General features: G+C 34.1%; 2 protein-coding genes across 6 annotated transcripts; both read right to left on the bottom strand.

Moving 5' to 3' along the window:
• Positions 1-806: 806 nt before the first annotated feature.
• LOC105110318 (ubiquitin-activating enzyme E1 1-like) lies at positions 807-7,518 on the bottom strand. 3 transcript variants are annotated; one of them, XM_011005326.1, is made up of 7 exons: positions 7,408-7,518; positions 6,848-7,215; positions 5,626-5,843; positions 3,706-4,500; positions 2,436-3,304; positions 1,917-2,349; positions 807-1,647 (listed from the first exon to the last, which is right to left on the bottom strand). In XM_011005326.1, exons 2-7 carry the CDS (start codon positions 7,188-7,190, stop codon positions 1,051-1,053), a joined length of 3,255 nt encoding a protein of 1,084 aa, XP_011003628.1. In that variant the 5' UTR covers positions 7,191-7,215; positions 7,408-7,518; the 3' UTR covers positions 807-1,050. The 3 variants fall into 3 exon arrangements, with proteins under 3 accessions (XP_011003628.1, XP_011003635.1, XP_011003623.1); XM_011005333.1 differs by having other exon boundaries at positions 7,327-7,510; XM_011005321.1 differs by lacking the exon at positions 7,408-7,518 and having other exon boundaries at positions 6,848-7,244.
• A 4,438-nt stretch (positions 7,519-11,956) lies between these two features.
• Positions 11,957-18,258, bottom strand: LOC105110299 (Protein kinase superfamily protein). 3 transcript variants are annotated; one of them, XM_011005301.1, is made up of 4 exons: positions 17,449-18,258; positions 15,968-17,045; positions 14,555-14,845; positions 11,957-12,378 (listed from the first exon to the last, which is right to left on the bottom strand). In XM_011005301.1, exons 1-3 carry the CDS (start codon positions 17,904-17,906, stop codon positions 14,555-14,557), a joined length of 1,827 nt encoding a protein of 608 aa, XP_011003603.1. In that variant the 5' UTR covers positions 17,907-18,258; the 3' UTR covers positions 11,957-12,378. The 3 variants fall into 3 exon arrangements, with proteins under 3 accessions (XP_011003603.1, XP_011003610.1, XP_011003595.1); XM_011005308.1 differs by lacking the exon at positions 11,957-12,378 and adding an exon at positions 14,124-14,215; XM_011005293.1 differs by lacking the exon at positions 11,957-12,378 and having other exon boundaries at positions 14,240-14,845.
• Between the last annotated feature and the right edge of the window lie 4,035 nt (positions 18,259-22,293).

Here is a 22,293-nt window from a genome sequence, read left to right as displayed (position 1 = left end):
AATCTTTTTTTATCATTTAAATATACTAGTATAAAAAAATAATTTTTGTTATATTCTCGTTGTAACCCACCACAAGCCCCACTGGTCCATTTCTGAGTGAAACTTCCAAATAAGTGGATTTTTATCCCACACCAAACCCACTTCTTTCTTTGCAATAAAGAAGATAAATGGTAGGGTGACTTTGGAATGACACCCTCTTAGACATTATCTTTGAATAACACTAGCAGCTTTTTCTTATTGGAAAGTGAGGATATTCTCAATATTAAAACTCATGATATTAAGAAAATGAAAGGGCATTTTTAACCATCTGACCAAACGCTAACAAGCGAGACTAGCTAAAAAATTAACAGTATTCCTTTCATTTTTACAAGATAGCAAAAGCAAATTACTTCGAGTCATAATTATACCTCATTATTTGTTACTAATATTAGATTTTCAGGAGAATAACATCAATAAATTATAGCTCGATACCCGCTCCCCAAAAATAAAATTCAGGCTGGGACCTCTTCTCTATAGGACAAGAAAGCTTAGGGCACAAGTTACATATCTAACATCCTAATTAGAAGGCATTTGAATTCTAGTATCTTTCAGTATATAGGACAAGGAAGTCAACACGACAAATAAGGTAAATTGCTTCTTGAAGTCCGTCTGGGACACGAACCTCTCTCTCTCACTAAACTTGCTTTCAAACTCTAATGAACAATATCATCAACTAAGCAGAACCCGGTTGCATCCACGACGTAAATGCCTCAGGTCAATATCTTTTATCAAAGAAAAATTTGTAGGGTCCAGAATAGCAGCACATATAGCCTGAGAACAGCGGCAGAAAATTTTCTCATGGCATTCTCGAGTTCCACAGCATTCAGTATTCATATAAATTGATATTTGGTTTATACTATTGAAATGTCAAACGGTTGTGTGAAAAATATCCATATTGTGTGCTCACAGATGCAGCAGCATTGAAATGAAATCTAACCGTTAAAGGGACTCCACCCCTCGTCCTGAAATCTAAAGACTGACTAACTGATTGGGGAAACGGACAAAGATAACCTAACTGAAGTAAATAGATACTGGAGGAATGTCAACATCATTGCCTTCATCATCCTCGCATGCCACAACGACATCAAAGTGGTGACGATATGCAGGCAACTCTGCTTTAGCCACTTCCCTCACCAGATCAACCACCTTCCTGTCCATTCTCTCCCTATGACGAGGGAACATGCTATTGTAAAGCAGGCAACTACCATGTGAAATGCTATAGGCATCAAGACCCTTTTCCTTGAGCCAATGCATAAGTTCCCTCAAGGTAGGATTGTTTTTTAGGATCCACCTGTCCCAAACTGTCCACCTCATATCCTGATGCTTGATAACCTTGGGAGGGACAGGCTCGGCCATGGAGAACAGAGGAAGTGCAAGGTTGGCAAACGTATTGCGGTAGTCCTCCACTTTGTGTCCACCATCCAGAACCTTATACAGCTCCAAGCACACAAGACCAGTGGCCATAGCTGTGGAGGTTGCTATAGCAGGGATGATCCTTCCAGCAATAAACTTGGCTTTCAGCTTGTCGACCTCAGGAATGCTGTAGTTTCTTGCTCTCATGTTGGCGAGACCAGCTATCAGATCCATGTGGTAGTTTGTATCATCATCCTGCACAATCAAGGAAATTAACTTAAATTTCGGTTGGCACAGGAATATTGAACGGCTGATAAATGTGACTCCTCTTATATTTTGGCCACATTTTCTTTTTTTAAGTATTTCTATCTACATCATGAAGCAAACACTACCCTCGATCAATTAATGCAAATATTTCAAAATTTTCAGCTAAGTTAATAAGAAAAAATGTTGAATAACATCTTGATTCAACAGCAGGATGTCCCAAAAAATGCATGCTAAATAAATTGAACAAGAGATATCACCTTCTCAAATTGAATTGGCGTCATCCTGAACCCGAGTGGCAGCTTCTGCCTGCACTGCTCTAATTTTTTGATAAGTTCATTGATTACTGCTGCATCATCTACAGATGCAGAAGACAGGGTGGTAGCCTTCTCATCTGTCTCAATTTTCGCGTCTTCTCTTGGCTGAAATTCTGGCACTACCACCTTCTCCACAGCCTCAGCCAACATCTTAGGATGCTTCGCCCACTCAGGAACCGAGATCCCAAAAGTCTCTGCTCGCAATATTGATGCTGCCATGACAAAATGGAGGTGACTTGGATCTACAACTGAGAACTGAAGTGGATGGGGGAATCGCTTGGGGGCAGACCAGAATGGAGCACCAGTACTAGTCGATGCATCCTCAGGGAAAGTGAAAATCAACTGCTTCACCCGATCAGCAAAATAATCTTCAAACCTGAAGACAAGTGAGCACAAAGTCAAGAAACAGAACAGGGTATGTCCTATCATACAGAGAAATGGAAACCCAATCAAGGAGAGCACCTTAAACGAGCCCATGTAATGCAATCCTGGAATGTCTCACATTTTTCCTTCTCAAGGCACTCAAGAACATGTTCCAAAGTGTCCCTTGACTGAGCATCACCAGCTTTGTTCATAGCATTAGTATATTCAACTGGATTTGATAAATAGGCATTCACTTCTGCAGGGGTTTTTTCCATCAAACCCTCGAACTCGGATCGAGCCCATGTCAGGCAATGGTCAATGTTATGTGGGAATGAATGCACAGTGCACATAGGTGCTTGTTTCTCAGGCGGGTCCCTTGAAGCACCATAATTTTCAGTCAGGTGAGGAATGACCATCTGAGTGTTGCATTTGGCACCTAAGGTTCCAGATTCGAGAAGAGGCTTTTGGAAGTACAAGCACCTCTGATCAACATAAAGTCTCGCATTGACATTGTCCAAAGCATTCACAACAGCAGTTAAGTTCTCCCAGAAGGTATCATCAAAGACATTCTCTGTTTCAGGGCCAACACGATTCTGCAGCGCTTCAATCTTGAGATGAGGATTTATTAATGCAGCAGCAGAAGCTGCAACAGTGGATTTAGCCTGTCCAATGTTCCAATCACGGAAGAGAAACTGCCTGCTCAAGTTACTCTTCTCTATCACATCATCATCAGTTATTGTCAGCTTCCCTTGTTCACCACATGAAACACCCATCAGTGCTAAATTCTTCAAGAATTCACAGCCAAGTGCACCAGATCCTACAACAAACAAGTTAGCATCCTCCAGCTTCTTCTGAAACTTGGACCCAAAAACTGAGATTTGTGCATCATAACGGCTATTTAGTGGCTTGAAATTACTGGGATCCAAGATAGCGGTAGGGAGTGATTCCACAGAGTCAAAATAAAAGAACTGTATTGCAGAAAAGGTAAGGTCAGGTCACCACAGCAAGCAATAAAGTTGAATCATTAAGTAGATGCTTAACTTTGGCAACAGCCACATTATATATATATATAACAAGCTAGGAGGTTATGGTAATGAAACCCTAGACAGTACGCAAAAGTTCTTCTGATCAAACTGAATTTAAAGGCCCAGTCACAGCGATTGGGTATATAAATAAAATCCTTTAACAGTGTGTATATACAAGTACCCCACTACTTGTTTATGTCCAAATACTCCAAATATATAGATGAAATTCTTTAAAAGTATAATAAAGGCTTGAGGAACAAGAACTGAAGTTTAATGTATGCCTAAGTTGGTTTGAGAGAGAAGCAGGCCTAAGAAGATTCAAAAAGTTTTAAATTGATACCAACCTGAAAGAGAGGATGAAACTTTCCGGAACATGCTTTGACAACCTCTTGCCCAACCAGACCACCAAACATAGCGGCCATAGGATTCAGTACAGCCCTGGCGCCAAAGGCAAAGTGCCGCAGAAGTTTTGGATTAATGTCCTCCACCCTTGCATCTCCTGAGTTTTCATTGATGTGACTTGCCCGAGATATAAGCTTTTGAGCATCTTCTTCTGAACCAGCAACAGGGAAGCGACCAATCTCAGACACAAACTTGTCCAGTGCTTGGAATGCCAAGTGTAAGAGAGGTGGACGGTCAAACTTGGAGAAATCACTCAAAAGAAATTCACCAGGATCTTTGATTGCTTCTCTCAATGGCTTAAAATTCAACACCTTGGGCTGTTTCACCTGTGTGACAATCCCACCTTTCTCATAGATAGCAAAGTTTGTGGTGTCCTCCTCGAGAGTAAATGAATATGGTCTGGTATTTTTAATCTTTCTTGGTTTTCCATCATTAAGTTCTGTCATTCCCTTCACTTCAGAGAAAACAACAAGATCCCCGTCTTGAAACTCAAGCCTTTCATCATCAACAAATGACACCAGTGCAGGGTTATCATTGCTGATGGATGCAATTATACCAGTGTGTGGATCTTCTCCATCAACATCAAACACTGTGAATTCAGGTCCAAAGTCACAAAACAAAGAACCAAAGAGACCTCTAACTTCAGCCTTGATGAAAGAGATAGGAGGCTTGTGATTATGGCAGTAGTCATTAAACTCAATGGCTTTGTCAAGATTGAGATCTGTAAATACAACAGCCTGCACCACCAGAAAATAACAAGTGGCATAAAACAGTATAGGCAAATACATATGCATTCTGCAAAACAAGAAAAGCAATGCATTCAAGCAGACCAGAGAAAGAAGTATCGTTGACACGGTCAATGGCAGAGGATGACTAGAATTGTTAGGGGGGCAACTTAGACACAATAGGACTTCGAAGAATAAAAAAACAATATTTTCTGAATGGGCCAAATTAGAAAATTATAGGACCAATATGAAATATATACTGAATCACAGGGACTATAAAGAATTTTGAAAATTATGTGGGGCCGGGGGCCCACCACTGCCCCTGGACAGAGTCATGGCCCACTGAAAATATAATGCCCTTAGATGGTTTTTCTCCTGTATTTGCATGAAGATCTAAATCTTTCACTTTAGCATTTAGATAATCTTAGAATTTTATTGAAGCAACAGAAAGGTGGGGAAATGCAATCCTTAGTACCAAAAAGAGTACAAAACCTTCACTCGTGTCCTCTTGATCACCCCTTAAAGTATTGTTTCTTCGAACATTTAATGCTTTTGAGAGTTGAGACAATCTTATATAACAGTTATGAATTTTATGTTTCATTTTATTGGTTGAGGTAAACAAAAATTACACTTGTGAGCCTTGGTGGACAGAAGATATTGGAAGTTCACTGAACCAAACAATGGTATCATTAAAAATTGGCATTTCTTGTTGTGTGGGTCGCCCAACAATATGATGTGAATGCGCGCACATACACAGAAAAAAAAAAAAGGTTTCTATGTTTTCACTTTCATAGGGTTATGTTTGTAGCACAAAAGAACTACAGGCAAAACCTAGAATAGCATTAATTAAAATGTAAGCATCAACTGGCATTGACCAAATCAGTCATTGACAATGGATTTGCTCAGATATTTCATTTAATATAATCACAAACATTCAAAATTAGTAGCATATTCAGACATACATTTGTAATAACACTTTTTCCTTGTGAAAGAAAGATTTGCTAGTAATCTTGATAGGTACCTGCTAAGCAACTGGCAGGTTTTGATCAAGATTATCCAATTGGTCAAGATGTCACGACACATATATGTGGACAAGCTTTCTTCTAATTATATCAATGTGGAGAGACATGCAAGTACCTGGAACTTAGAAAGTTGTTCTGTTGTCAATTCTGTAGTTAAGGTTGAGATGCTGACTGCATTGTTGAGATCTTGCAACTTCTGAACAGACGCTAGGGCCCTGTTCTTACCAACATCATTCTCTGAAAAGACAAAGTTGCTGGATAAATCCCACAACTCCACTTTTTCTTCATCGTGCAATGTCACAGACTTGACACCAGCGAGAATGAGGTTTTTTGCTGTAGTAAGAGAACCGCACATTAAAGAAGGGTCAAAAAGCTTGACTCCAACAAGAACAAGAACAAGAACAATCCATATTAAAGACCACAGCATTCCTTAAATAGCTCTGTGTCAACTCAAGTAATGGCTTCCATAGGTTTAGATAATTACCCCTCCCACAGTGAAAATAATATCATACAAACTGCCCAAAGCAAGGTTAATAAAAATTGACTATCCATCTGATATGACTCCAATTGATTCTATGTAAAATTGAGATAAAACACCAAATGGGACTAAAATAGAAAGTTATGAAGAGAAATAGCCAGAGGAAGCTCGCTTTCCTGATCACGATTTTCACATTATGTTTCCTATGTTACTCAACACATGATATATACAAATCAAATCTGGTTAATCCTAGTAGTCTCGAATGATTTAAAGCATCCTACGAGGCTGTTTATTTCTGCATTTTAAAAATATTCTTGAAAAAAATTTTAAAAAAATTATTTTTTCCTGCATTTTAAAAATATTCTTGAAAAAAAATTTAAAAAAATTATTTTTTTATTTACATTAAATTAATATGATTTTAGTGTTTTAAAATTATTTTAATGTACTAATATCAAAAATAATTTTTTTTAAATAAAAAATTATTAATATACATTTTAATATGAAAATATATTTGAAATACAACATCAATCACATTCACAAACAAGCTATATATTTTCTTATATTGGAAATTGTGAAAAACCCAGACTAAGTTAGAAAGCAGAGTCTGTATACTGGGGGGCATCAAATACAGCTATAGCCACTACACATGTCCAGAAGAATCTCTGTTGACCATCTCTATTTCATTTGCTGCACCATGTTTTGCTACCTTTCAGGCCTGTGGTTAGATTAAGCAGAATCCAGTTTTGTCTACAGGAGAAGGATTTTGCAATATATTCACGGTAAAATCCAAAACTTCACAAAAAGAAACCCCAGTAGTATCAATTAAAAAAAAATGCGTTAAAAATCTCATCATTTGTACCAATCTCAGCACCAAGACCCTGCATCCCGGAAACGAGAACATTTGAACCGAAAAGCCTTCGCATTGTCTCCCTTCCATAAACAGCAAGCTGCCGACTGTGAAGATCCTCGTCAATCTCCATCGGGTTCGAATCACCAGGTGCCATGATAAAGTGTTCCTCGTTACAATGGTTGTTAGTTTCGGTGTCGGTGTTGCTGCAATTACCAGTAACACAACTTTTTTTGTTACGAATCACAGTCGATTCCAGATCGCAACCGATCCGTTTCTTATTGAAAGAAGATGAATTTGATATGCTGTTATCTGGCGCTTCTTCTGCTTCAACAGGTCGCTTTTTAGGAAGCATAAAGTATACGAAACAGCCAAACAAGCTACGAACACCCATCAAAATCAAGATTGTTAGAATGGAAAATTAAAAAAAAAAAAATAGAGAAACTGTTTTTAATAAAAATAAAGATCGGTGCTGGTAATAATAATAATTCCATAAACCCTGGGTAGGGTCTGATAAGATTCGAATACGAAATTGTTGAGAGAGGGATTGATTAGAGGAGCAGTAAACGTACCGCTTAGCACTGTGAGCAAGGGAAGGATGGAGTGTGAGGGGAGGGATGGAGAAAATATTGGGGTTTGGTTTTGGGTAGCTTGTGGAGAAAAATGAAGAGGTTTTTGTGGAAATGGTAGTGGAGAAGAGGTCCTATTTTGGGCTTAGAGTTTTGGGCTGGGATGGGACTCGGGGTCTTTTTGGAAGGACACTTCTAACGCACCTTCATGTTTCTGAAAATATTTATTTTAAAGGTACCGGTAATGATTTGTAAAAATAAGTTTTTAAAAAATATTATTAGAAGTAGTTAATTAAATTTATATAAGTATTTGTCGATGTAGTTAATTAAATTTATATAAGTATTTGGTAAAAGTTAGTGTTAGAATTCATGTATACTTAAAAATTATGTATAAAATATTTGATAATTATGTTGTTATTGTTGTTGTTCTTTTTCAGAGTATTTTTTACTTTAATATATATCAAAATAAAATTTTTATTTTTAAAAATTTATTTTTGATATCAGCGCATTAAAATAATCAAAAAACAAAAAAAAATTAAAACGCTTTTAAAATATAAAAATAGATAAAATTTTACAAAAATCAGTTATAAGAACATGTAAAAACTGCTAAGTCCTACGGTAAAAAACACAGTAAAGTATTACCAATATTATTCTTTTTCAGAGTATTTTTTACATTAAAATAAAATTTTTATTTTTAAAAATTTATTTTTGATATCAGCGCATTAAAATAATCAAAAAAACAAAAAAAATTAAAACGCTTTTAAAATATAAAAATAAATAAAATTTTACAAAAATCAGTTACAGGAACATGTAAAAACTGCTAAGTCCTGCGGTAAAAAACACAGTAAAGTATTACCAAATACCCTACTATATTTTTTGCACTGTATGTGCATAAGCTGCAAATAAACGAATGCAACCTTAGTATCATTTGAGTTTTATTTGGATTTTTTAACAAAAGTTTTTTTATCTGATCTCTTTGATACTTGTCGAGATTTTCCAGATAAAGAAAAGGAAATTGTGCGATATGGGCCATCAAAAACCAGCTGATAAAATTTATATTATTTTTACCTGTAAAGATGATTGATTCAGTAGACAGACTTGTCAGGATCTACATAAACAAAATGGTACTATTCCATGAGATTTTGATATGTATTATATCGGATTAAGATTCGAGGTTCACCTCTCAACTTTGGCTAAGTATATAATTTGCATCGGGGGATAATATTGAATATAAGCATTGCATTTCATTTTTAATGGTCAATCGAAAAGAATCATCTAATAAATCTAAATACGCTAATCCTATTTTATTAAAATAATATATTTTTAATTTAAAATTCAATTTACATCAGATTTAAAAATGTGAATTTTGCAAGTCATTTCGGTGTGCTATATTGAGTTTAACATCCATGATTTTCTCATTTTATTCCATGCCCATATTTGATTTAATTATATTTAGTTTACTTGCATGTATTTGAAAATAAGAATAGTGCTCAGAGAGTTAAAAGAAAAGGTTAGGTTTCATTCGAGTGTTAAGATGGCTGGATTTAATTATATTGTTGGAATTCATGATAAACACAGACATGTCCATATATATATATGTGTATATATATATATGTGTGTGTGTGTGTGTGACCTGGTGTGATTAAATTTATAAAATCTCCTGACATTAACCTCGACACGTTTTGTGAATTTTAATTCAAATAATGCATAGAAATCTTGGGCCTTGTGTAGCATCTCGGGCTCCAAGCATCGGTTTTCTTTAACTCAGATGTGCACGGGGAAACTATCTGGCCTGCCTAGTTTCACACGGTTAAAATTTTAGTTTTCATTGAAAGATTTTATTTTCTTTTATTTTTTTTAAAAAAAAGAAGAAGAAGAAAGAAAGGGAATTGTTTTCATTACATAACCCAGAGCCTATTAAACTTTGTGTTAACTGAAAAAAATACACGCTTCTTGCTTGTATATTTTATTGATTTAAATGATATCAGCTCTTTTTCTTTTTCTTTTTTTCTAGTTAACTGTAATGAATTCATCTTTTTTTTTTTCTAGTTAACTGTAATGAATTCAACAATTCAACCACTTTGGTGGCTACTAGAATGTTCCATGGAAAACAGGGTCCACCGCAGCCACCACGCCAGGCACACACGACTTTCGGTCAGGTGACAAGGTCCGCGAATTTCTCTTTACTCGGAGGGAGACAAGGAGGATCAATAATTATATCTTTAATAGACACCTTTTTTTAAATTTTTTTTAATTATTAAGATATATGTTTGTACTAATTTATATATACTTTAATCAATTCAAGTAACTGTGGTATAAATGTTTTTATCCTAAAATTTATAAAGTTCAAATTAATAATTTTAAAAAAATAAATCTTAAATATAATCAATTAAACTAATTCTTTTAATTTAAAATTTGGAGCTAAAACAAAAAAATATTAAACTTTATCAACACATTAAATTAATATAGCAGATACAGCTTTAAAATCATTTTTAAAAAAAATAATTTTAATTAACATGCATGATTAGATGATATCTCAAATATTAAAAAATATATTATAATTAAAAATAGTGTTTGTAATTTTTATAGTGTGGTTAGTGTTTTTTTAATATTTTTTAATTGAAAATGTATTAAAATAATATTTTTTAAAAAAACACACACATATATATATATAATTTAAAATAAAATAAAATCAAAACTTACTCAAACTTTAATGCAAACACAGCCCAATCAGGGCTTTGGAGTTCTGGGGAAGTTACGGGGTAGCTGCCATCGATTGTTTTTATCGTTTACTTCCTTGGCAAGGAGTTCAGAGTTGAATTTTAACAAAGGAAATCAATAAAGAAGGAATTTTATCTTCTCTTCCGTCTCAAACCGAATCTTTTCTCTCTCTGTTTTTATCTTTATTTTATTCTGCGACAATGGGCCCTGGCGTGGCACAAGATACAGGCATCCTACACAAAATAACAAGGCTTTGTCTGATAATATATTTCACTTTAATTTTTGAAGTGTTTTTTAAATTTTGTTGCAAGAAAAAAAAATATTTTTAAATTTCTGTGTCATTTTAATATGTTGCTGTTGTAAAAAAACAGATATAAAATATAAAACAACATTTAAATATATTTTTAAATACAGATACACTATACATTAAATTAACAAACCTACAAAGGGAACAACAAACGAATAATACAAGGTTGCTTCTCCCTTTAAAGAGAACCACTGAGCTAGAATTTATTTTTGATGTCAACATATTTAAATAATTTAAAAATAAATAAAAAATGTTAAAACTCACTTCCACGCAACCCCTACATTCCTTTTAAAAAAACAAATAAAAAAAAAGGAGGTAGAGTAGCTTTCTGCTGCGTGTTGATTCAAGACCATTTGATCTCTAAAAAACAAAAGTCACATTTTATCACCTGGTGATCGGTCCATAGACGTCTATTTTATAGTACAAGTGAACGTGGAGATGTGCTTTCATATACACAAGTTGCAGCACACCATCGTCACCTCTATAATTATTCAAAGTAGCTTCAATTCCAAAGCATTTCCCGTATCCCAAGATGTAATTAAACATCCATCCCCTTTTTCTTACTGCTCATCGGCCTATTCAGTTTTTAAATAATTGATGTAAATAGTGATTTATTTTTATTTTTTAAATTAAAATAATATTTTTTATTTTTTAATATTTTTAACATCAATATATCAAAATATTAAAATAAAAAAACTAAAAAAATAATCAAACTGAAAAGATGTAAAAAACTGAACCATCAAAAAAATTAATTAAATCAATTAGAATATTTTTAAAAATATTAAATTTAGTTCGGTTTTGATTTTGGTTTCATAAATTTAAAATTAAAAAAACCAAATCAAATAAAAAAACAAACTAAAAAAACAAATTAAACTTATTAGAAAATAAAAAATTAAAAAAATAATATAATTTTTTAATATAAAATAACAGAAACCAACGAAAATCGAATCAAATTAAACAGAATCAAAATCAGTTCATTAAGTTTTATGTTTTAATATAAAATAACTGAAAACAGTCGGTGTAAAGCTATTTTAATTTAATTTTATAAAACATTAATTTAATTTTTTTATAAATAAAAATCAAGTCAGAACAACTATATAACTATTCATTCATGGTGAGTCCAGTTAGAGAGAGAGGGGGGGGGGTTTGCACGGGTCCTTTTGTCCATGGGTTTGCTTCGGTGTTAAGGGTATGGGCCTGAAATATGAGACGAGGCACATAAACTGGGTTAAGAATGTTAAAGCCTTGTTGAGCACAAAAAACCCAAGAAGCTAACAAAACGGCCTTCAGCTCAGACTTGTTATTTGGGCCCTTCTGCACTCCAGCGGCCATTTCTTCGAAACTCAAACTCTCCTAACTGACACTGGCCATCCTCAATCTAGTAGTTATTTTTATAAAAAAAAAATGCATTATCTTGTCATCAAGTTTTCCCGCGTTACCAGGTTCTCTTTTCGTTTTTTCTTTTCTCGAGAGAAAATGGAAAGGAACATAAAAGGGACAAAAGTTATTAACAAATGGATTTAATAATACAGGGATTAAATATATAGTTTTTAAGACTACGAGGACTAGTTAATCAATTCTTGTACAGAAAAGGGACTGAGTTATACTTTAACTCTCAAACAAAAGCATCAAAGAGGGGGATGCCTTGAAACCACTTCCGGGGATGTTTCCCCGCATACCATGAACAACAGAGCTAGGAAACAGCCTAATGCATCCATGCTTGTAAGTTGTCACGGGCTAGTAGTGACTAGCGACAGGAATAGAGAGGATGTTAATGTACCATTATTGCTCCTGCTGGCGCGTCATGCACACGGTTTCTTTACGCAGATTGTTATGATGACATTGTACGGTAAGCTCCTCTGCTTCCCGGAGGCACAGACAAGTGGATGGCACGCCGGACGATAAGGAGCCTTGACTTTGGAGACCCATAAGTTCTCACAAATCATCTGTGGCCAAGTGGAGAAAAACTTTAATCATCCAGAACATATTCGAAGTTCATTCGCCTAAAAATATTCATGTTCTTTTTATCGTATTCCTTTAATGCAATGATGTCATGAAAATAATATCGTGGCACTTATCCAATCCCATAATTCACTTCAGTTTATGTCGGCATTCCTTCATTGGATCTGGTCCAGGCATGGTGGACGGACAAGATCTGACAACTGGTCTGCAGTCTAAATACTTTCACTTCCTCTAGATTGTTCATTCACAAGGTTAAAAATGCAAGTTTGGACTCTTGTTTCAGCCAGACAGCTTATAGGCTCCTCTTTTGGTTCAACGAGGATCATCACATCACAGCGTCAACTGAAATTTGATCCTAGATGCTATGCTACGTGGTTATTTTAATTAATAGTTTGTTTTTTAAAATATTTTTTTAATATTAATAAATTAAAGTAATTTAAAAATACAAAAAATTAATTTTAAAAAATATTAATTTTTTATATAAAAACATTTTTTAATGAGAAAACAAAAACAAATGGGACCAGTCCCACTTTTCATATTTTTCTTAAAAAAGACACAATACTGCTAAGTTCGAACAACTAATTTCTCTTAAAAAAGACACAATACTGCTAAGTTTATAGTGTTGTAGGGCATAGTTGTTTCTATATTTAAAAAAATTATTATTTATTTATTTATTTATTTTATATTAATATTTTTTTAGTGTTTTCAAATATTTTAATGTGTTAATATTAAAAGTAATTTTTTAAAAATAAAAAATATTTTAATATATTTTCAAGTAAAAAATATTTTAAATAGTAATTATTACCCCTCCTAAAGATTCTTGTTTATAATTAAAATTTCATTTTAAAAATTAATTTAGTTTGAGTGTGTTTTTATAATTTTAAAATTTTAACATGTTAACATATAAAAAACGCTAGAAAAATACTTTTGCAGTATATCTTATTAAGTTCTATTTGACCACCAATAAAGAAAAATGCTTACCAGTTAATGATTTGATTAATCTGGTAGCTAGAGTTGATGCGAAGCTAGATCTTGATACTCTACAAAACGCCGTCCTTCGGAGTTTTTCCTGACGCGTGTAGCCCGGTGCACATGCTATGCATGTGCCTCCTTCGAATTACATGACCAGGTCCTCATGATGGAACTAAAAGGAGGATCACCGCAAACTCCAGCGACCTTCAACTTCAGACAGATGGGCACGTCCTTAGTTTATGTCCAAGCCACCTGTTTCCTCCCCTCCAGCTGGGACCTAGAGAGCTAGAAAACGATTATCTTATTCTTCACCGAGACAGGTCTTGAGTCAAAAGTAACGACTCAAAATGCCTTTTTCAGTCTCACAAGTCCATGATTCCGAGATGGTATTTGAAATTGCGAAACAGCTGTATTTTTATTTTATTTTTAAATTATATATATATATATAATTTCAATATATTAAAATAAAAAATAAACTTAAAAAACTTTATTTTAATTTGTTTTCAACTAAAACTCATTTTCTATCGGACACAAAAATGATATGACGTTGGAGTTAAAAATTTGATTTTTTAAAATTAATTTAATGTTTTTTAATTATTTTGACGCATCTTATTAATGTTAAAAAAAAATTAAAAAAAATTATTTTAATATATTTCAAATCATCACTTAAGAAGCCAAATACGGTCCAAAAAAAAAAACGAAGAAAACCTGGGATACCCAAAATTCGTTGTATCACTCAAAATTTGGAGGCACAAAGGACCACCGCATATAACTGGTTTTCCCTCTGTTTTCTTCCACCTTCTCTCTTTAATCTAATAATCCTCGCCTTTTTCAACCAATGTGGAATGCCTGGTCATTCATGACGACAGACGCAAAGAAATAAACATTTTTTATATTTCCATCACTCAAGCTGCAAACATGATGAGATTTGAAATAAATAAACACCATGGCAGACAATCTAAAGAATTCAATCGGCCAATCAAGGCATGTTTTTCATCTTCTTTTCCTTGATTTGCGAGATTGATTCGTTATGTTACAAGAAGAAATATACCTTCATTTCTGCTATGTGAACTTCCAAGATCTACAATTATGCAATGATAGGACATAATAACTTGACAAAGGACAGCTTTTTTACACGCAATTCAGTAATAATCCGACCACATTCCATGGGGCTGGAAGAACTTTTACCTATTGATATTGGTTGTTAGGCCGCAGCAAAATTGATAGAATTTCAGAGAACTGCGGGCGCTTTGATGGGGAATTGTTCCAGCATTTGGTCATCAGAGATCTTAGGATCAGCAGGCAGTCCTTGGGGATCTCTGGTCTTAGGCCACAAGCAGCTATACCAACTGCTGCCTGCACAGGTGAGTATGCAGCATAAGCAGCCTCGCCAGTCACCATCTCCCATACCACCATCCCGAAACTATATGCATTGCTCATCCATGTCTCGGTGATATTCTCTGGATCACCTGCAATGATCTGTTTTCAACCACAAATGGGGGGGATCAGTTCATCTTTCCTGTTTAGGGAGGCAAGTTTATGTATCATAATGACCATAGCATTTGGACAACAGCGACTTGACTGGTTGAAGCTAATGTCAAGAATTGCATTGAGTTTAATACATGTCTATCGCTCCTATAGGTAAATGGATTTGAAAAAAGTTTGTGCCCGCATATTGGGTTACAGATTTGGTGTTGAAAAGAGCGATCAATCATGCCCGAAGTTTAAAAGATAAAATCAGTGGGCTCCACTAATAAACCATTCTGCTAAAAGTGGACCAAAAAAATATTATTGTGGTTGAGATGATTTGCCTAATGGAGAAAACAAGGGTGCTTATGCAAAGGCAAATCCTGTATTTGGATGTAAAGCAAGAACAATTATGAAGACATGCTGCGCATGCTCAAACAATCATTCTGGGATGAGTGATTTAAAGTCTCTTTCAGCATATTTGAGTGAAACCAGAAAGCACCCGCATGCATTGAGTCTAAGCAATGTCCTTGATTACAGTAATAACATAGTTTTTCACGAAAAGACACTCCTACCAAATATTCTCCTGGTTAAATTTCCGGTACCTTGTAATAGCTAGGAAATTAAAGATTAAAATGGCATAAATTCACGGTGACAGTTAGCAGTGCTTATATGTATTCATGTCTTAGTACCTGTATGCAATAAGAGATGGAACCCAGCTACACAATAAAAGATGCAGCATCTATAACATGCAAACAAAACTCAAAATACATCAATGATCTCTCAAAAACTAAACTATCCCAACATCAGAGCAAGACAATAAGCGGACATCCCCCACGGGGGATTGGTGGACGACATGGAATTGTGATTACTTGCTAAAAATTGTGATAATCAAAACAACCTTTCAAATGCATACTAAAGAACAAGATAGACTGGTTTCATTGTCCACGTAAGCAATCACATCATGGAACCTTGGAACTATGGCAAATTGGCAACACTGTCAACACAATAAATTTTGATCGCGGTTAGGTTCGTGGCCGTGGCAGGTGCTTGTCGAATGGATAGTTATGGTCAGAACTGACTTCTTTCAAAGACATGGATTTTGAAACTAGCGAAGGAAGATAGAAAACAAACCTCTGGAGCTAGCCAGCGATAACCGTCTGTTTCATACTCCATTGCCTCGCCCATGCTCTTGCAAACAGTAACTATGCCCATGTCCCCTAGGCAAGCATTCCCATGCCGGTCCAGTAAAATTCGTTGCGTGTTAAGGTCTCTATATGCAACACCATGATCATTCATAAACCTCATTCCTTCTGCTACATCTGTAGCAATTCTCATTATCTCCTTGGGTTGAAGCTTTTTATTCTTTAGCATTAACTCATTAACAGATCCACCTTCCATCAATTTGGTCACCACACACAATCCATGATTTTCATCAACACAGATGCCATAAAATTGATGAATGTTCTTGTGACCACAAGTCATTAATTCCAGCAGATCTTTACGGAGCTCAAACTCGTAAGAATTCCCTTTATCACACGCTTTAAGCTTCTCAATTCCCACCCTTTTGCCCTTATAAACTCCCTTAAAGGAACTTGGTCCAATCTGATCAATGAATTCAAGATTATCAGAATTCAAAAGCCATTTCCCCAATTCATCCCCGCCAGAATTAATCGTTTGCCACTCATCAACCGCTACAACTATCGAAGAAGTGGGTAAGGGCATCTCGAGCTGAATCTTCACATTCGGATTCTCAATGCCATTCCTAGAATTTTGTTCGCAGGGATCTTCTTCAATTTCACCAAAGTTTCCTCTAATATTCTCTTCTTGACACCCACAAAGCCCAAATGGAAGCTTCACTGTGGTTGATTTGGACTTCTTTACAGAAGATTTTAAAGCATTCTCGATCCGAGCTTTGAATGATTTCGCTTGTCCAGCTTGAACTAAAAGAAGAACCACCCCAAGAGTAAATCCCTTCTTTTCAAAGATCTGTATCTTCTTGCAACAAATGGAAGCACTATCTAAAGCACCAGACATTACGGGCCACGAAATGGAAGAGTTACAAGCAAATGTGAGTTTGTATACAGCACCCTGTATCTCATCATCAGACACTTCTTGTATCATTATTGCCGGTTGCTCATCAACTAGCGCCTGCTCTATCATCTTCATGTGCATAAACACTTCTTTCATATCAAACCCTGCCTGAGCATAACTGTCAAAAATACCCAGAATTAACCAGAAAGAAAGAAAAGGACAACATCACGCAAATAACACAAGTAAACAGAAACTTTGAAGACAAAAGGTAATTTTCTTCGAAACGCTTTTAGAAAGCTTTTTTCGGTATAGTGGAGTAAATCTCAAATTCTAACACCGATGCTATCTTTCTATTAGTAGACCCCCCCGCCACCCCCCCCCCAAAAAAAAAAAGGGGGGGGGGGGGGGGGAGCAAATAAAATCGTGCGCTATATTTGCTAAATAGGGAGGCAATGTAAATCCAAAAAAAATAAAATTACATCGTTATCTAATTTTCCTCCATTTTCGTGGCCATCAAACAAAACCCAGTCGCAGAAATTCAATAAAGTAAAGCAAGATTGGATCTCCAGTAAAAAGTAAACCTGAGAGGCAAAGAATCATAGTGCTTTCTAATATTGGACACAAGCTTCTCCGGCAACTGGCTCCCTGGATACAACTGGGTGAGGTTCCGTACAACACTGGCCCACACAACCTTTCTACATCTCTCACTCTTATTACCACTACAATTACCCTGCTGAGAACTCGTTAGCTGCACTTGTGAGTCACGTGGTGAATCAAGATTCAATGAGTTTTTAAGTGAAGCAATGGCTTCGGACACATTTCGACTCAATCTTTGAAGCTTTTTTTGCATTGCAGAAGATGAGGAAATAGTGTCTTTCAGTGAAAGATTCGAGCTTTGATCAGGTAGTTGTAGAGATGCTGCTTCCGTTGTTGAAGATGATGAGGTTTCTGATCTGTCATGTGTTCTCATTAGGACTTGTTCAACAATGTCCTCGTCTGTGCTGGCTCTGCTTGACCAGCACTCTAGTGCTCCTGCCATGGATTCTCGTTGATGAGTCTTGGGTCAAGACCAGAGTGATTAAGGTTCTAGGGAGGAAATGAAGGGTTGTTCTATGTTTTGGTTCAGATTCCGAGTTCGGTATTTATTTTATTTGGGTTTAAAAGTGATGGCAGGGAGGGATGAAGAGAAGTTGAGCTGTTGGGGGTGTTTTGTCATGGAGGGTGAAGTCTAATAAATAATGGGAGAGAGGGGGCATGATGAGGACAGATCGCAGTCTGTTAGCATTACCTTTGATCTGTTTGTACTTGGTAATTTGTTGTGTTTTTTGTAGTCGAGTTCCGGACAGACCTCGGAAAAAGTCTTCGACCTGTACAAACAACATCAGTCATGTTCCCAGTATATATCAAATTCATTCTCAATCAAATCCTTGCAATAGTTTTAATTAACAAATTATTGTGTGGTCGTTTTAAACTCACGTGATTTCTTTTTTATAAAAACGAAATCATGAATTTACTAAAAAAATAAAAATCATTCAAGAAATATAAGAAAAAAGACATCAAGACTTTATATTTTTTTATATACACTTTATTCTATTACGTGAATTTTGAATGGCACAATAAAAAGATCTTGAAGAATTTGATGGATTTTTATACGGGAAGAGACGTCAAGTGAGTTACATGTGATCACTAGATTGTTCTGTTAGCAAAAATTAACAAAGAATTTAATTTAAGACCTGTTAATACGTGGAGATTAATGGAGATAAAAATAAAATATCAATTAAAATGTTCCTTGCAGGTTGAAGGTTTTACCAAGGTTTGCCCCTCTAGGTTTTGTTGGATGCCATGAAAACTTTACACTTCACCTCTCAAGCTTATAATTAAAAACATATTTTAATTATATAAACCTTGTGATTAATTTTTTAAAATTTTTTTATTTTAAAATATATTAAAATAACTTTTATAATCTTTAAAAGGTTGTTCTTAACACTAACATATTAAAATAATCTAAAAATATAAAAAATATATATTAATTTTAAAAAAATAAAAACTTTTTTAATTTTTTTTAAAATATTTTTAAAATGTTATATCAAATATAAATACGTGATGATTTTGGTTTGATAACACAGCTACAATTACAGTAACACTAACATTTGAAAATGCTATGTAAATCACCTTAAAAAATTTTAATTTTTTATATGTTTTTTAAATTATTATAATACATTAATTTTAAAAATAATTTTTTTAAAATAAAAAATATAATTTATTTAAAAAATAATAATTACAACTATATTTTTAAATATACCGTGAATGAACTGTGGTTCGGTTGATATCAGTGTTTTTTCAATGATTCAAGAGCTCTCCACTTGAAGGCTCTTCTTAATAGCAAGACGACAAGAACAGTAATATCAAATTGTGCACTTCCAGACAAACATATGTATGTGAAACTGCACGTGTTGATAAATCTCAAAAAAATAAAAAAACTTCTCTGATCGGATTTTAACAAGGCTACCACAGCAGCTGTACCCTCCCGGGAAAGAATCCAATAAAGTGTTGTTCAGTTCGTTTTTGAAGTTCAGAATTCCATCTTACAGCAGTTAAAAAAAGTCCTTAGAAAAACCACCAAAATCACCTATGTGTTGGATCAGGATCCAGCAAATTAACAGTTGTAGAAAAAATTTGGATCAAATCCTATCCTATGCCTGTAAAATATAATTCTGGAAAAAGTGTAATTGAAAAGAAGTTTAACTTGATGACTAAACTATAACGAAGAAAAAATGTCAGGGATCCAAAAAGAAAAAAAAGACGTGGATAATATCGTGAGCAGAGTATCGCGGAAGGATCTATAGGCTATCAATTTACAATCTAATTTACTTTGTATTTTGTAAGATAAATCTTTAATTTAATAACGATAAGGCGAGAAATTCAATGCAGTGTAAAACAGAAATAGATATCAAGACTCAAAACAACGAAAACATAATTTGTTGTGAGTAGAGTATCGTGGGAGGATCTATAAACTATTAATCCGCCATCTAGTTTACTTTATATTTTGTAAGATAAATCTTTAATTTAATAATGAAAAGACGAGAAATGCAATGGAGCGTAAAACAAAAATAGACATCAAGACCCAAAACAACGAAAACATAATTTGTTGTGAGCAGATTATCATGGGAGAATCTATAGGCTATTAATTTACCATCTAATTTACTTTGTTTTTGGTAAAATAAATCTTTAATTTAATAATGAAAAGGTGAGAAATACAATGGAGCGTAAAACAAAAATAGACATCAAGACCCAAAGTAATGAAAACATAATTTATTGTGAGCAGAGTATTGTGGGAGGATTTATAGACATCTAATTGAATTTACATAATTTGAAAGGGCGTGAATGAAAAGAAATTTAATGTAATAACCAAGCTGCAGCGAATAAAAAATGCAAGGGATCAAGAAGGAAAAAACAAACAACCACCGTGGGAGTGCTTTGTTAGAGCTCATTTTCGCATTGTAATTACGATTATTTTTAAAAATATTTATAATAATAATATATAAAACAAAAAAAAATCTAATAAAAAAACAAGTTATTTTTCTAGAAAGCTTTTTTACAACACGAACAAATTATGCCTTAATCTTGCATTATCCATCGACTGCATTTTATTTTTACCTTTCCAGGCGAAATTGGAGTCTATCGACCTCAACAATCCATATATCATCGCAAAATTGAAATCCACGGATGCATAATCGAAATGAAGCTACAGTCTAGTTTATCACAACACGTGTTTTTATCTTTTATCCAAGATCCCGCTCGAGAGAAAATGGTGCACCTGACCATTTTCTCTCTTGAACTCTGAAAGTGTTCGATGACATTTCGAGAACTTTAATTCCGGAGGATAGAGAAGGCGATTAATGTTTGAAAGGTCATCAACAAAATTGTTTGAAAGCCGGACTCTCAAAGTGCCCGATGACATTTCGAGAACTTTAATCCCGGAGGATAGAGAAGGCGATTAATGTCTGATGGATAATATCCAAGAAAAAAAATCCGAAGGTCATCAACAAAATTGTTTGAAAGCCAAAAGTTAGAACCTGAAATACCAAAGGTTTTCGGGTTCCTTGAGCATGAAAGCGATCCAACATGTTTAAAGGAACACTTTTTCCCAGTTACAACAGCGACAACTAAAAACTACATCTACAACTTGGCCAAACATTACTATTCCGCCGCACCAAACACGGGCCTACTTGGCGCCATGGGGCGATAGATGATTGTATCCCTGCTCTTTCAGGTGCAGTATAAATTAAGAACCCACAACAGGCAGCGCACGGTTTTCGGCACTGTTTATTTATTTTTGGTGGTTCAAAAAAAAATTCAAAAAGAATTATTTTATTAATTTAAAAAAATAAAAAATTTATTTAAAAAAATAAAAATAAATATTATTTTGATATATTTTTTATAAAAAATATTTTTAAAAATAACAATTACCGTAATTTTAAATACTTAGAAAAGCAGCACAAAAATATGATAAACAACATGTATGATTGAGGATGATGAATACCATGACGTGATCCTTTGATTTGATAACGTCTGTGATTTGTGATGTTGAGATCACAGTTATCATATCCAGACCGGGGTTGGAGATTGGCTGAGTTTACTGTAAGATAGCGAGTTAATTTTAAATTTGTAGTTGTTTTTTTTAAAAAAATTATATTAAAATAATATTTTTTATTTTTTAAAAAATATTTTTAAAATTAATATATTAAAATAATTTGAAATATATGAAAATTTAATTTTTAATAAAAAAATTAAGATTATTTCAAAATCGATAGTCTTCTAAGTTTTTTAACACATAAAAGATGCCATTTTAAAATAAAAAAGTTAAGAGTGTGGAGATAAAATTATATTATTTTAAATAAAAAGTTTTTAAAAACCCCTAGAGTTTATCTGGTGAGGTTCCTTGGGGTATAACCAGGTTCATTTGAGTTCGGTAACTATGGATGAGATGCTGGATGCTAAACACGTGTTGACACACGTTTATCTACTACAGTGCACTTAATGCACTCTTTCTGTTTTAACAATTAAGTTTTCACGCGTCAACGTGAAACATACTACATGATTGATATATTTGTTAAAACAAAAAATCAAAATATCCAATTTAAATTGGAAATTTAGACAATAACAAGATCATTAACCTTCTCGGCGCTGCGGGTGAGGTTAATTTTTTTAAAAAATATAAAAATAATGTTAAGATGTTACTAATATTTTTCTTACAATAGAAATGTAAAACTAAACCATGGCAAGCGGACATGACAAAGCCCTAGCTAACTTTGTGCATTAAAAAATAATTTAAATAACTTATAAAAATATAATTTAATTTAAAAAAATTAAATATGATTTTTTAATATTAACACAGTAATATAGTTGATTGACTCGTGTTAATT

The sequence above is a fragment of the Populus euphratica genome, unplaced genomic scaffold, assembly GCF_000495115.2.
Source record: "Populus euphratica unplaced genomic scaffold, PopEup_1.0 scaffold3.1, whole genome shotgun sequence".
NCBI lineage: Eukaryota > Viridiplantae > Streptophyta > Magnoliopsida > Malpighiales > Salicaceae > Populus > Populus euphratica.
Note: the sequence above shows the minus strand (reverse complement) of the source record. Positions and strands in the feature narration are given on the sequence as shown.